The sequence below is a fragment of the Nicotiana tabacum genome, chromosome 14 (assembly GCF_000715075.1).
Source record: "Nicotiana tabacum cultivar K326 chromosome 14, ASM71507v2, whole genome shotgun sequence".
Taxonomy (NCBI): domain Eukaryota; kingdom Viridiplantae; phylum Streptophyta; class Magnoliopsida; order Solanales; family Solanaceae; genus Nicotiana; species Nicotiana tabacum.
Genome location: NC_134093.1, coordinates 14,367,257 through 14,384,299, shown reverse-complemented (window position 1 = coordinate 14,384,299; position 17,043 = coordinate 14,367,257). Strand labels below are relative to the sequence as shown.

The window sequence follows — 17,043 nt, the reverse complement described above, 5'->3', positions numbered from 1 at the left end:
AAAACACTCATGATATAACAAGAAGAGGAAGAAGGTGATGTATAGATTGTACACGTACTATACATATTATACACCAGTATAGAGTGTATAGACACTTTTTTCTACATTGTTGAAAAAAATATATATTTTTTATACCTTAAAATATACAACACGCTCGGAATACACTAAGATTATATTATCAAACTCAGGAAATACTATATATAAAAATTTTAAATACTGTATAACTGTAAATATACATCTTCTATACACATAATAGGTTATATAAAATTTTTATACAAAAATACACTTGCACAATATGTATCAATCGTGTATAAATTATGTATATAATTTATATATATTATATATAAATATTATATAGTATACATACATAATATATACATATTGTGTAGTATATATAGTTAGTGTATACTTTATAAAAACTCAAAGTATATACAAATACACAGATTATACAAAAGATACACTAAATATGAATTTATTGTATATGAGATACACTAATTATACATCTCATATACAAAGACCTTTAGAATGCATAGCAGCAATAACTGCCTGCACAAATATACTTCACCCTTCACTTCTTCACAGCAAATGCACAAAAAAACATCCCAAAAGAGTCATGAAGTTCACTCCAAAATGGCCAGTAAAACAACATTAAACGACCAACAACATTTACATTGTATAAATGATGTTTAGAAATTATATAATCGTACATATACACCTATTATATAATATATATATATATATATATATATACATTATACATACATTTGTAAGGTTGCTGCAAAGAAGTCGGAGCCACGAATATGCACTAACGATACATTGGGGATACACTAAAATATAGAGGATACACTTTATATATAAAATTTATACAATGTAATAGTGTATATACAATTTTATACATTTTATAACAGTTTATATATAATTTTTATAATATACACTGAAAAATACAAGATACACTTTTTATGCAAAATTTATACAATGTAATAGTGTATATATAATTTTTATACATTGTAAAACAGTCTATATACAATTTTTATAATAACATTATTACACAGAATGTAATTATATACATATAACGGTGCATATACAACTTTTATGCGCTGTGTATATAAAATTTTTATATGAAATTACATTGTATCTTCCAAACACCATTAAAATTTTAACTCACCACCAATACCTTGTGATGACCCAAAATGCCATTTTTAAATTTTATAATTAATTCTATATTCTAAGACCTCAAAAAATACTATTTATTATTCCTCGACTTGCGTGCACAGTCCGTAAAATTTTTCGAAAAGTTTTTAGGTGAAAAATAAATTAAAATGTGAATTAGAGCTTTAAAACTCAACTAAGTTGACTTTGGTCAATATTTTGAGTAAACGGACTCGGATTAGTATTTTAATAGTTTCGGTAGGTCCGTATCGTGATTTGGGACTTGGGCGTATGCCCGAAATCAAATTCCGAGGTCCCTAACCCGAGATATGGAATTTTGATGAAAAATTAAAAGTTTAAGTTCAAATAGTGATTGGATGTCGAATTATGTGCAAACGACCCCGGAATAAAATTTTAATAATTCCAACAGCTCCGTATGGTATTTTGGACTTAGGAGCATGATCGAAATTTTATTTGGAAGTCCATAGTGAAATTAGGCTTGAAATGGCTTAAATAGGAATTTAAATTTTAAAAGTGTGACCGGGGAGTTGACTTTTTGATATCGGGGTCGGAATCCAGTTCTAAAATTTTTTACAGCTCTGTTATGTCATTTATGACTTGTGTGCAAAATTTAAGGTCAATCGGACTTGATTTGATAGGTTTCGACATCGAATGTAGAAGTTGGAAATTCTTAAGTTTCATTAAGTTTGAATTGAGGTGTGATTTATGATTTTAGCGTTGTTTGATATGATTTAAAGTTTCGACTAAGTTCGTATAATGTTTTAGGACATGTTGGTATATTTGGTTAAGGTCCCGAAGGTCTTGGGTGAGTTTTGGATGGTTAACGGATCAAATTTGGACTTAGAAGAAATCTGAGAAAATTTCTATCTTCTGGTGTAATCGCACCTGCGAGAAATTGGCCGCAGGTGCGATGCCGCAGATACGGTCCAAAGCTCGCAGAAGCGAAGGCAGCTGGGCTGAGCAATTTTCGCAGATGCGGGACCGCAGGTGCGAGAATTTTGTCCGCAGGTGCGAAAGCACTGGGCAGTTTACAAAACAGAAGGGTCCGAGAAATTTTGTCATTTTTGACATTTTCAAAAGCGGGTGAGACGATTTTTGAGCGAGAAATCACGGGAAATCTTGAGGTAAGTCACATGTGATCATTGTTAGTCAATAATATTGGATTATCATTGAATATTTCGAATAGATTACATGTTTTTGAGGTGAAATTAGAGGATTTGAGCCTAGGAATTTTAAAATGAGAATTTGAGATTTGGAGGTCAAGTTGATGTCGAATTTTAGTAAAAATGGTATGGTTGGACTCATGGTTGAATGTGCGTTCGTATTTCGTAACTTTCGCCGGATTCTGAGACGTGCCATTTTTGAGTTAATTTCGGATTTTATTGAAAAATATAGTATTTTCTTATGGAATTGATTCTATAATTTTTGTTGACTGTATCGAATTAATTATGACTAGATACGAGTCGATCAGAGTCGGAGAATCGAGGAAAAGGCATACTATGTGATTAAATTGGAGCAAGTCGAGGTAAGTGACTTGTCTAACCTTGTATGGGGGAAATTTCCCCTAGGATTGGTATTGATGTGATTATTGAAATGTGTTGAAAGTCATGTACACGAGGTGACGAGTGTATACACGGGCTAAATGTGAAAGATTATATTTTTAAATCGTGTAGATCACTGTTGCACATCTATTTATTATTTTATCTTGTTATATTCTTCATCATTGATCTGAAATATATACCTTAGATTTGTTTGACCTTTTCCTACTAATTGTTTTACCTGTTTAGTTAAAACTTGATTTCTTTTATTCTGTGTATTATTTGAAGGTTGATTTTCTTTAAATTAAATATTATTAATATGAAGTATTTGACATTTTTTAAATTTGATATTGAAGCGACGTATTAAAGATTTTGAAATATTATTTTCCTGAATTATTTATTCCTGAATATTTTTGTAAGATTTTCATACTCATTGTGATGGAGCCGTGAGCTCTTTATTGTGAAAAAATATTATTGATGATTTATTTTGGCATGAGCCATGAGCTCTTTATTGTGGAAAAATATTGTTGTTGAATTATTTTGGCAAGTTAAATTATTTGAGCACTTGAGGTGCAGATTGTGATATATTCTGATATTGATACGCATGCGGTGGTATAAGGTCTGGGTATTGAAACGTATGCGATGAGATAAGGGTGGCTTGATACGCGTGGCTAGTAGGGGGAACTACTAGAAGTCATGCGGTGTGATAAGGATGGATAAAACGCGGGATGCTATTTCGGGAAAAGTGTTTTCTTTCAAATAAATTGTGAAGGCTCCCGCGGTGAGATAAGAAAATGAGATATTGTGAATTTATTTATGATTTGGGACTACGAGGCGGTACCTCGGGAGTGTCCTTGTTGATATTGATTTATGCCGCAGTTGCCTTTGATTATTTGTTGTGATTTTATTGAAGTTGAAAGAAAATTTTATTTTATTTCCACGAGATATTAATTGCCATTATTTGGTGTAATTAAATGTGACATACTACTTGATTCATTTTCATTGTCATTTTATCTTATTATATTGTTTAAACATTTTACCATGTCATTATTTATTCTCTAGTAGGGCCTGACCTGACCTCGTCACTACTCTTAGGCTTGGCACTTACTGGGTACCGCTGTGGTGTACTCATACTATACTTCTGCACATCTTTTTGTGCAGATCCAGGTACTCTTTACCAGCCCCGTCTTCAGTGAGTTATCTGTGCACGGAGACTTCGAGATATATCTGCCAGCGTCTGCAGACTTCGGAGTCCCCTTCTATCATTATTATGTTGCTTCCTTATTTTTCTTTAGACCTTGATATATAGTGACATTGGGGATAAATTCTTAGAAGCGTGTGACTTATTTCTACCAGGTTTTGGGAGTTGTAATTATGTAAAGTTTCAGATTTCTATTTTTATTCCGCATTGATAGGCTTACCTAGTCTTAAAGACTAGATGCCATCACGATATCCTACGAAGGGAATTTGGGGTCGTGACATACCCACTTCAAAAGATCTGTACTTATAAAATATCATTAGGACCCGAAATAGAAGATGATAAAGAACAAGCAATCACATAAATAAAAATAAGACGAAGAAGCAAACATTTGTACATAATAATAAGAAGCAAAATTATTGTGTTTCTTCATTTTTTTAAGTAACAGTTCAAAATTACAAAATGAATTAATAAGAAAAGAAATGAATATAAGGAAAGGGGAGAATGTTAAATGAATTGTGCTAGTGGAAAAATGCATGTCTAGATTTATACAAGTATCTTTGTAAAAGCAACTTGCTAACTACTAAGTAACCAAAATAAATAAATAAAATATAAATACAAATAGAAGAGAGGAAAGTAAAAGGTGTGGGGAAAAAAAAAGTTTCGGGGAAGGAAAAAGTTACATTGGGAAGGGAACTATACCTTGGTTAGAGAAAATCAGGGGTCCAAGAGGAGGAAAATCTATGTATTGAGAAAAATGGCAACAACTTGTCAATAAATTGGGCCTAAAGGCTATTTCGGGTCAATGAGAAAAACACGGGCTAATAAAATTTTTGGAGGGCATAGAGCGTCATTTACTCAATTATCTTATCCCTCCCCCTAATAATTTAGGAACTCTTTATCACAGAAACGCTTATCTTTTAACAAGTAAATGGTTAATTACCTAATGATAAGAAAGACAATTAAATTGTTAGATCCAAGCACCACTAGAATCACTCCCAAAAAGGAAGAGTTCAAAGTAAAGCAGAACTACGTACTATTTAACTCACGCTACAAAAAGAACTGGAATTAGCTACGAACGTCGTCGCTAATCTATCGCTAAATCTCCCGTAGCTAGCAGAATTTTTTGATAATCTGTCGCTAATCTGTCGCCAAATGAGATTAGTGATGAATTTTTCTGTTTAGCTACAAAATTTGTCCGTCGCTAAAATCAGGTTTTTTAGTAGTGTCAGATTGTACAAGTTGATTATATTTTAATTTATCCTTATTTTAGTATTAGATTCGGGAAATCTCAAACGTAAATCGAGATTTGGTTCGAGTTTTGACAATTTGAGAGTGACACGACATGTAGAAAGTTATTTTCTTTATTAATTAAGAAACTGGACGAAGAAGGTAGAGTTTTGTTGGATGAGGGGCTTATCCGTTAGAGATGGCAGACCTACTTCCATGATCTTTTGAACGAGGAGGGGGACATGAGCATTGTACTGGGTGATTTGGAACTCTCCGGGAGTCATTATGACTTTCAGTATTGTAGGCGGATTAGAGTTGATGAGGTTGAGAGGGCTATGTGTAAGATGCGCAGAGGCAAAGTGACTAGACCGGATAAAATTCCGGTGGAGTTTTGGAAGAGCACAGACAAGGCAGGCTTGGAGTGACTCACTAGGTTATTTAATGTCATTTTAGAACGAAGAAGATGCCCGGATAGTGGAGGTGGAGCACGATGGTTCCTGTATACAAGAACAAGGGTGATATCTAAAATTGCAATAACTATTGGGTATCAAGCTACTTAGCCATACTATGAAAGTCTAGGAGAGAGTGGTAGAGCTAAGGGTAAGGAGGAGTGTGTCTATTTCCGAGAATCAATTCAGGTTTATGCTGGTGCGTTCGACTAAAGAGGCTATCTACCTTGTTAGGAGATTGATGGAGCAGTATAGGAAGAGGAAGAAAGACTTGCATATGGTATTCATCGACTTAGAAAAGACGTACGATAAAGTTCCAAATGAGGTTTTGTGTAGATATTTGGAGGCTAGAGGTGTAGTTGTTGCCTACGTTAGAGTGATTAAGGACATGTATGATAGAGCAATGACCCGAGTGAGGACAGTGGGTGGAGATTCGGACCATTTTCCGGTCATGATTGGGTTGCATCAGGGGTAAACACTCAGCCCTTTTATGTTTGCCCTGGCGATGGACGTACTAACGCACAACATCCAAGGGGAGGTGCCGTGGTGCATGCTATTTGCAGATGATATTGTATTGATTGACGAGACGCGAGACGGTGTGAACGCGCAGTTGGAGGTATAGAGGCAGATCCTGGAGTCTAAAGGTTTCAAGTTGAGCAGAACCAAGACAGAATACTTAGAGTATAAGTTTAGTAGTGAGACTCAGGGAGAGGAAGGGGAGGTAAGGCTGGACTCGCAAGTCATCCCTAGCAGAGGAAGTTTTAAGTATCTTGGGTCTATTATTCAGGGGAATGGGGAGGTTGATGAAGATGTCACACATCGTATTGGTACGGGATGGATGAAATAGAAACTCACTTCCGGTGTTTTGTATGACAAGAAGGTTCCACCTAAATTTAAAGGAAAGTTCTACAGAGTGGTGGTCAGACCGACTATACTGTATGAGATTGAGTGTTGGCCAGTCAAGATCGTTCATGTCCAAAAGATGAAGGTAGCAGAGATGAGGATGTTGAGATGGATGTGCGGGCACACCGGCTTAAATAGGATTAGGAATGAGGTTATTCGTGACAAGGTGGGTGTGGCCCCTATTGAGGACAAGACGCGGGAAGCACAGCTTAGGTGATTTTGTCATGTGAGGAGGAGGAGCACATACGCCCCAGTGAGGAGGTGTGAGAGGTTGACATTGAAGGGCCTACGGAGAGGTAGAGGTAGGACAAAGAAGAAGTAATTAGGCAAGACATGACGCAGCTTCAGTTGACCGAGGACGTGATCCATGATAGTAAGGTATGGAGGTCGATGATTAGGGTAGTAAGGTGGGTAGTCTAGAGTGTTCATAACAATAGTATTAGTACGCTATCTCATTTTCTATTGGTAGTAGATTTTTATGACTAACCGTTGTTTTCTTTCATTGTTGATAATCTTACTATCTTGTTGTTTTTATTCTGCTTTTATATGGCTTTTTGGTGCTATTCCTTCTTGTCTATATTTTTCATTAATGTGGTGCTCATGCTTTCCTGAGTCGAGGGTTTATTTAAAACATCATCTCTATCCTCACAAGGTAGGAGTAATATCTGTATACACTATCTTCCCCAGACCCCACGGTGTGGGATAATACCGAATAATTGTTGAACTGGTAGATGTCAGTTTAACCTTCACCCTTCTATAAAATAAGGTGCTTTACAAAGAGTAATTAGGGAGAAGTAATTTATCTGATCACTTTGCTTGCCTTCCATTTTGTATATATCATTGTATTCTTCTCAAATTACTATAATACAACTATACAAGGATACTTTTATTTCAATTTTGAAGATTAAAAGAAAGATATTTGCATATTCAGTTTCCAGCACTGCAATTGCTCAATTTTTGGTAGAGACACAACATGATTAGGGCAAAGAAAGTCAATTTTTCATACAAGACAACTCACTTTATTTCCCTTTTTGTGTTCTTCTTTTTCCCATTTGATCTTTACAGTCATGTGCCAACTCCACTAAATGTGATGCAGCACGAAAATCAGAGAAAAATTAAAGGGGATAAGCTATAACTCTATAACTATATGAATAGCTTATGAGAAGCTTGCTCGCGTCATTCAATTGAATCCCTTTCGTTGGAATATTATAATGTGCACATAGGAAAAAAAGTTCGTAGTTTAATGGTAAACATAATTCAAAATTCTCATTAGGTTGCGGGTTCAAGTCCTAATTACGGTATATATACTCTCTCATTTTCTTGAAACTCCTTATCGACCTCTATAAAATGCATCTAGAAACATGGATTTTAATCCACAACAATCTCTTTGAATTTCAAATGACAAATGTGGTATGTAGTTTTGATTTAGACATAGGCATAATCTTAAAGTTGTGTTTAATAGGCATATTTTAGACATATATTGAGTGTTTAACATGAAAAATGTCTCAATTAAGGTATTTAAATGAAAATTGATAACAACTTTAATGACCGCCTATATATTTAATTTAACCTTTAACAAGCACAACATTCCCACAACATGATCTTTTATGGAATACTCCATATGTGGGACATATCTAGTACTTCTATAGTCCTAGTCTATGTTGTTCGGACTCTTTAAAAGTGCTGCCGCACCCGTATCAGATCCTCCAAAAATGCACTAAATTTGGAGGATCCGACACATACCCAACAACATTTTTGAAGAGTTCGAATAACATAGTTCCTAGTATAGCTTTGGTAAGAAACATCAATGCCTTTTATCTTAAGTGCTTTCTTGCCCCAACTTAAAGAGAACTAGCTAGGGTTGCTTTGTGGCTGGCGCAAAAAGAAGGAAATTATATCCTATTGAACAAAGTCATATTTTATTGTCTTTTAAGTACTATTTACTAACCAGTCCTAGGTTTCTTTTCCCGTAAAGGGCATCACGGTGCATGAAGTATCCCCATTCACAAAGGGTCCACGAAAGTGTTGCAGCTCAAGGGATATGATGTAGGCAGCAAACCCTGATACAAGCATCAATGACTGATTTCACGGCTCGAACCCGTGACCTATAGCTCATATGGAGACAACTTTACCGTTGCTCCAAGGCTCCCATCAAATAAACAACATAAACTGTCTGCAGAAAATATAAGTTATCTGAAGCTTAGCTCCGATGAAGGAATATGTGGCTTACTGGAATATTGAATGCTATCTGCTCACTGCTCTGCCTTAGGATATTTTGTGTTGGAACAAACTGAAATATAGCAATTCACAAGTTATCTCTTAACATTCCCCGAACATGTTAGTTAATGTTGCATGGACTCTTCGAAAAAGTTGTTGGGTGTGTGTCGGATTGTCCAAAAGCAGTGTATTTTTGGAGGATCCGACATGTTAGAGAGTCCACGCAACATAGATGTACCAAATTGTCAAGTTTCAATATAAACTGAATGAGCAGATGCTAGCATGCTTCAGCAAAAGGCTATAGAGCTTAAACAATTATGTGAACAGAAATGAACTGAAGAAAGTTTCTATAACCATTTGACTTTTGACTACTTTTTTTGCTTATAAAAAAGAGATCATGACATGACTCTGCTTGCCTGGAGCAGGACCTTCTGAAGCTCATTAGCAATTCCTGGTAAGAGCACTGGTTTACATATAATTCCATTCATTCCAATCTGCTGACATCTTCCACTTACATCTTCATCAGCAGTTGCAGCTAAACCAATGATCAACGGCCAGCTACTGCTTCGAAACTTTTGAATTCTCATTGTAACTTCAATGCCATCTAAATCAGGCAAGTGAAGATCCAACAGGACAATTTGAAACGAGGACACATCGGTGCCAAGAGCACCAAGGCAGTCGTATCCAGACGAAACTACAGCAACAATGCATCCTAATTTCTCGAGCATCTTCCTCGTTACAGCTCTATTCACATCATCAGAGTCAGCTAATAGAACTTTGACACCGTGGAGAAGAGAATGCGAGTGATCAGGCTCAGGTTTGGCTATGGTACTAGATGGAAGAATTTGAAAGCCAAGAACAACAGCCATGCTTTTATCAAAACCTTCGCGATTGGGGACTATCCAGATGTCTCCTTGCATCAACTGATTAACATTTTGCATACCAAAAATGAAGTTACTCTAAAAACATGAAAAACAAAGCTACTTATGATAGTGTGATCCATACCTGAACCAGCTTTTTACAAACAGTAAAGCTCAAGGTCTCCTCAACCTCATCACTGCAGTATCTTTGGGTGCAATGTGGTAATGAGGATGTTATGCCCTCGGGCTGAGATCGTTTAATACTTGTGCAAATTTCAAACCTGATATAGATATCATCATTTGATCTCCTTGTTTTCCAACTTAAATCATTTCCACTTTCCGGGAAAACTCTAAAGGTGAGATACCCGCCAGCGCTGCCCTTCAAAAGAGTTCCAACCATATGAAGTATAACTTGAAACACTCTTCTTTCATCACCCATAACATGATTAGGCAAAGATCTGTCAATCTCAATGCCAATATTATAACCCCTAAATGTACACAAACACTTGGAAAGACAAGCGGCTTCTCTTATCAAGGAATGTAGCTGAAAATGCCTCATCTCCAACGGGAATCTCAAACCACCCTTTTCTGAAGTATCCATCACCTCATCCGTTAGGGTTGTCACGACTTTGCTGGTTTTAACCATCGTATCGACAAGAAGCTGTTGCTCTTTACTTAACTTGTCATCATCCTGCAACATGGAGAGTAGACCTGAAATTGAATGCATAGGTCTTCTCAACCCGTGGATCATAACACTCTCAAATGCATTCCTTGCTTGACTTGCACTAAGAGCGTCCTGTTTCGCTTGGTGCAGAGCTTGATTCTGTTCTATCAACGCGTCTCTCATCTGTTGAGATTCCTCAAGAACCGCAGCATGGGATAGAGCCACGGCAACCTGATCGGCTACAACCCTAACTATCTCGATTTCTTGGTTACACCAAGATCTACAAGATCTACCTTTTCCGCTAGGAAGAACTAAAACCAGGATTGGATAACATTGCGGGACAATCTCAGGAGTTCCACCTTTGAAATTCGACAACCTCAGCAGTGGCATCCTGATTGCTGCCACTTCTCCCGGCTCACAACTCCCTCCACTACTTGCAACAGCGAGTGGAGAGTCTGCGTCAAGTATCTTTACACCATCACTCCGCTTTATCTCTTTTACATCTGAATCACTGGTTGGGATAGGCATACAGGAAAAGTTCCTCGTCGTAAGCTCATGAGTCAGGTTTATCTCAGTTTTGTTCATATTAGGCATCCAAATAGCACAATTCTGCAAATCCAATATCTTCGATAGCTCAACCAAAGTTGTAAATAGTATTGTATGACGATCAAGTGACTTTCGGATCTCTTGTGTAAGCATCCGAACATGCATTCCAGCTTCCGTTTTCTTCTTTATTATTCCAACTTCTCGGTAAAGATCCGAAGCCTTCTTTCGCAACATAAACTCTCTTCCCTTAACTTTAAGCAGCAAAGGGATGATTTTGGCAAGGGTAAAAACAGTAATCCAGGAGATCGCGACAGTGAAGATTTTGGAAACAAGAATGGCAAGCTCAAGCTGAAATGTGGGGTGGCGACCGAAAGCCAAGAAATTGAGAAAATGAGTTAACCCACAGAATGTAATGAATGCTCCCATTTGAAAAAGCAACCATTTGAAGGGAAAGTTACAACAGCTGACAAAGCAAATTATCTCAATTGGGATTGCAAAATAAGGTATTGCAATACAGAGATCACTCATTTTCTGGTACCATAAAATCCTGTCCATACTCCAATATCTCTCATCACCATCACAATAACACTCAGTAAAGCCACTATCAGCTTTCGATACGAAAACTAGGAACGATAAGATAAAAAATCCAGATGCCATTGCCTTTAACATGTCAACTGAAGGACCAAGTCTTCTTTCCATTTACTGGAATTGTTCTTTTCAGCACCAAATGCTGCCTTAATGTGTTATCAGAGACCTAACAAATCCAACCATACATTCAAGAGACGACTTGTCAAGATTCAATTCTTGTTCAACAACACGTTCAAGTACATAGCAAACGAACAAAAAAAGGCAGCCCGGTGCACTAAGCTCCAGCAATGCGCGGGGTCTGTGGAAGGGCCGGACCACAAGGGTCTATTGTACGAAGCCTTACCTTGCATTTCTGCAAGAGACTGTTTTCACGATTCGAACTCGTGACCTCTTGGTCACATGGCATCAACTTTACCAGTTACATAGCAAATGAACAAATTAAAGAAACAGAAAGGCTTTAAACAACAATAAAAAACCTCACAGATGTATATACAAATGCATGCACCAACATCCATTTTCAATGTTGTGTTAATTTCTAAAACCGGAGCCTACAACGCAGTGGCGGAGCCACAGACAAGGAAGGGGGTTCAATCAGGGGGCGTAGAGTAGCGGCCATGGTTTTATTTGAACTCATAACTTTTGACGCGGAGCATAAATTTATGTATAAAAATTCATTAAATTGTAACAAATGGTATGCCTGAACCCATAAATTTACAGATATAATGGGTTCAATGCTAAGAGCCTTTATGGTTGAACACATAAAGTTTAAATCCTGAATCCGCCTCTAGGTTCAATTGAATCCACTCTAATGGAAAATCGCACTGCACAAATAGGGTAAACACCAATTTTTCGTATATATATATATATATATAAGTTTTTGAATTCCTTTGTCAATGTGGAAGTAGTTGAAAAATTACTTCCACCAACAATGTTCGAATTTTTTGTTCAAATTTCAGGCTCCCTATCACATACCAACTATCAATACAACAACTATCCCAGTATAATCCCACAATTGGGGTCTGAGGAATATAATGTGCACACAGACCTTAGCACTATCGTGAGGTAGAGAGGTTGTTTCCAATGAAAATAACAACTATCAATAAATAAAAAAATTGAAAGTTATAACTTTCACAAACTAATACTAGTAAAGACGGACTATATGAAGTCATTATCCACCTCAACCATAATCACCAGAACACAATGATTTGCCACAAACAACTTTGAAATGAAAGTTAAAATTCACTAACAAGAACTAAGGCATGCAAAAAAAGTATCTTTAATAAAAATAAAAAAATTAAAATAAGAACATTCTTACAGTTAGAAAATTAAGGAGAAAAAGCAAATGAAACTTCTCTAATTCTCCGAATATTTTACGACCAACACTTTCTCTTCTGCGTTCCAATGCAAGTTTCAAACGTTTCACTATCCTTATTAAGTAGTAGGAGTATTAGTAAACCTTTTACCCAATTTATTTATATTAATTACCCATTACTGTTTTACTTAATTAGCAATTTAGCATATTCATTACTCTCTCTCTCTCTTCTCTATGTTTGGTATTATTGTGAAGTGTTCTATTTTCCTTTTTGGTATTATTTGCAAATGACGGTTTTCTTTAGCCCATTCAATTTTTAAATCATTTGTCTAACTATAGGGAAATTGATCAATAATATTTTTTTGTTAAATCTATGAAGAGTGAACGGTATTTTCAGTAAGTCCTAGCTTTATTTCTTTTTCCTCCTAAGCGGCTAAATGCTACAACTAGAAAATATCGACGACTTTTACGAACAAAAAAGTTTTACATCATTTACGTTTTAAGCGTAATTGATCTATACTTGGTAAGTTTTTTACCTCAACATATTCCATTTTCAAAATTTCTCTTCAAAAAAAATTCATTCATTCATCATTCCAAATGTTTATGTAGACACTGAAATTTTAACAGATCAAGATAAATCCTAAATTCAAGATGACTCTTGAAATATTAGGCGTCTATTATGGTTACTTAGTGGCTACTCCACCCAAACTCTAATTCATGCCTATAAATAAGGCTACATGTGTCCTTCAAAGATGATCTCAACAATCCCATAGTGCACAAATAGATCACATATACGATCTCGAAATTCCATAAAAAATCATGGAATATTTATTAGAGATCAAAGACATGTCAAATATGTCTTGCTCAAAGTTCTAGCAATATTCAAGATCCAAATGGAGTGTTGCTATATGCTTCTTGATCATCAAATACATCAAGGAGATGCATATCATCCTATGTTCGAGAAATACGCTGCTAAGGCCCTCGAATTACGGACAACAAATCGGAGGAAAGAATCAAGGGATACACAGAGTTGCAACCTGCAATATTTATCAATAAAATTTTTTTCTTTATAGTTGTTTGTGATTGCAGTTTTATTTTTCTGCACAAATTTATTGCAAACAAATTGGCTTGTAGGCATACAAATTTTATTAAAATTAAATCCGTAAAATAATTTGGATTATATTTTAAATTTAAAATATATTAGTTCAAATAAATTTATTGGGCTAATATAATTGGATTAGTTATATAAGTCCAACATATATGGATTAAATAAATAAGTCTTAATTCATTAGGCTAGCCCATTTAATTGGGCTAAAGTGATGAGTCCACTTCATTAAGCCCGAGATATCATCTTGCTTTGATTGGAACTGGAAGTTCTAGAACAAGTGGCTGGTCACAATAATAAAATTTTCTTTTATTTTTTTATTCGGATCGGATTTATGTTGGCTTCGTTGGGAGGCTCGCGTAGTTTTCGGTGGAACTAGTGAACCACGCGAGCTGGTTAGATATGTGGGACAGAGGGCTCGTAGTACCTGCTAGCGCGGCTACGCAGTGGAAGGGAAGGAGACCTCAAATTCCCACGTTCCAGCGTGCATTATGCCAATAGGTCCCACCTTCTATATGTCAGTCCAATCTCGCTTCCATTCATCATCCATTCTGAGGAAAGATTCTTGAATAACAGGCTAAGAATAGTCTTATAAGTCCTTGTCCGTTATGTATGCTCCAGTAAGAAAGTCCCTATTGAAAGTCGCTTCCATTCTCTCTTCACCAGACAGATAGACAAATAGGCAATCTGATAGATAGATTATGGCTTCCTCACTATCAGCAAGATCAAGTTCGACAATCTTTTGAGGGAGGGGAATCGACTGACTGACAAGGAACTGACAGAAGGGGTAAAGAGGAGTAAAACTATTCTGGTCTGCCCCTGACCTGCTGGATTGGGTGGCCGGGTTAGCACTCCTCGTCGCCTCTGTACCCGAAACAGATGCGCTGCGCTACCCAGCGCCTAACCTTGTCTCTAGAGGCCCAGTTTGGTGCCACGTGTCAAATGACGTGGCACGCCAAGTCAAACGGAAGAGCCAATAGGATTGTGCTATGTGTCAAAATAACAAGGCATGCCAAGTCAAATTAAAGGGCCAATGAAACTGCGCCACGTCTGCAAGTGACATGTTCTGGCCAATCAAATGCGGCCTTGTCACACTTCAATTTGATTGGCCGGAAAGAGTTTATTCTTATCATAACTCTTTCCTCTCACAACTATAAATAGAGGTCTTCATAACCCATAAAAGGGACCAAAAGTTATAACAAGAAGCAAGAGGGAGCTCGTGGATCAAACGCTGCGGATTTCTCTAAAAGTTACCAGCATTCAAGTGTTCTAAGGATTAAAAGATCAAGACGAAGATTCAAGAACAAGCTGCAAGACTTTGGATTAAAAGTACGTCAAGATCAAGATCAAGATCAAGTTTCAAGCACTTGGATTAAAATAAAATAAAATTCAAAATTAAACTCGGAGGCTCTTTTATTTACTGTTGAAAAGAAGAATCAGAGGATTCATAGAGATTATAATACTCAATTATTTGAAATAAAATACTATGATTGTTGCGATATTTTTCGGCCTGATTTTATTTTCTCGACGAAATTTATTGTCTACGGTTTATAAGAAGCACACGTTTATCTTGTTTATTTATCCTTTTCTATAGAAAAAAATAGAATTGTCCATTATAACATGTACAAACAAGAAACTTAACCAGTAATTTCCCTTCTTTAAAATGAAGTGGGATCATGACATATACGAATAAAAAAGAAATTGAGATTTCAAATAATTTGCTTATATATTATTTATTGTATATTCGAGCACATATGATAGTCAAACTAATTATTTTCAAGTAAATTTACCTTAAATTTGTTTCAATGATAATGAATAATATTTGATGTAAAAAAACATCAAATTCAATTAGTAAAATGTAACTGATTACCGATATATTGATAGTTAACACATACTTCTTTTTCTTTCGTATATACACCATACTAAAACATGCAAGCAATTTCTTAATGGAAATGGTAAGATTGTTAATACACTGGAGTCTGGATCCTGCGGATCTCCATTGTTATTATAATTCCTAGTTATATCAACATTTTAGTCTTAATATGGCAAGTGTTAACAGCTTCATAGGTGAAAAGAAAGTTTAGCATTTGTTCCGAATATTTTTGAATGTTAAAGCGAAGTGTTGTTATAAAGAACATATATTATAACATAATATGAAAATTGGTTCCGGAAATAGCTTGGCTTTTATAGTGAAGTGTTGCTAAATAGGGATGATGTTATAGAGAGATCTGACGGTAAAAACTATTGAATAGCAATGATATAGAAACGTAAATTGTAACGAGCAAATTACACGCCATAAAATTAAAAGATACGGAAAAATCCACCAAATTTAGCACGAAATCGTTGCCATAAAAGGCATAAATCACAGTCTTCCCTCAATTTACAGCATAGACTAAAAGGATTATTATTTATTAGAGTGAAAATAAAAAACAAAAAAAAACCCGGAATAAGAAAAATACTATCAGAAAATTATGTTTTTCGGTCATTATGATTTTTGTGTGAGTTAGTGAAAGTTACATGATTTTTGTGTGAGAAAAAAAAGTTATATGACTTTGGTGAAAAAAAGGTGATAGTTATATGACCATTTGTAAAATTTACTCGGTTCATTCGACGTATGTTTTTATATCATTGCCAGTCGTCAATAGTGCAGGTATAATTTTCCTCAATTAATGAAATACTAAAATTTCTTTCTGCCAACGGAATCTTTTGACCCTTTCCATTAGACAAATGTTGATATAACTAGTAATTAGGAATTAGAATAACAATGGAGAACCGCATGATCTAGAGTGTTAGCAAATCTTGCCATTTCCATTAATTGCTTGCATGTTTTAGTATTATGGTGTATATATACGAAAGAAAAAGATGTATGTGTTAAATATCAATATAACGGTAGTAAGTTACACTTCACCAATTGAATCCGGCGTTTTGCACATCAAATCTTATTCATTATCATTGAAAGAATTTTAGGGTAAATTTACTTGGAAATAAAATAGTTAGATTATCATATGTGCTCGAATATATATAAAAGTAAATTGTTTGAAATCTCAAATCTTTTCTGTTCGTATATTCCGCTTCATTTACAAGAAGGGAAATTATTGGTTATGTTTCTTGTTTGAACACATTTAATGAACAATTGTATTTTTTTTCCTATAAAAAACAGTAAATAAACAAGATAAACTTGTGTTTCGTATAAAATTTTGAAATGAATTCAATATTTTTAAGAGAAAATGTAAAAATGGAATATGTTGAGGTAAAAGACTTAC

The 17,043-nt window shown here is 35.5% G+C and overlaps 1 protein-coding gene across 1 annotated transcript; it reads right to left on the bottom strand.

Annotated features, from left to right (window-relative positions):
• Positions 1-9,071: 9,071 nt before the first annotated feature.
• Positions 9,072-11,462, bottom strand: LOC107796183 (ethylene receptor 2-like). The gene is made up of 2 exons (XM_016618926.2): positions 9,711-11,462; positions 9,072-9,628 (listed from the first exon to the last, which is right to left on the bottom strand). Exons 1-2 carry the CDS (start codon positions 11,442-11,444, stop codon positions 9,101-9,103), a joined length of 2,262 nt encoding a protein of 753 aa, XP_016474412.1. The 5' UTR covers positions 11,445-11,462; the 3' UTR covers positions 9,072-9,100.
• Between the last annotated feature and the right edge of the window lie 5,581 nt (positions 11,463-17,043).

Excerpts from the sequence above, each read along its gene's own strand:
- LOC107796183 (XM_016618926.2), bottom strand. The coding sequence starts at position 11,444 with ATGTTAAAGGCAATGGCATCTGGATTTTTTATCTTATCGTTCCTAGTT. Across the intron at positions 9,629-9,710 it reads TTTGTAAAAAGCTGGTTCAG|TTGATGCAAGGAGACATCTG; the intron begins GTATGGATCACA and ends AATGTTAATCAG.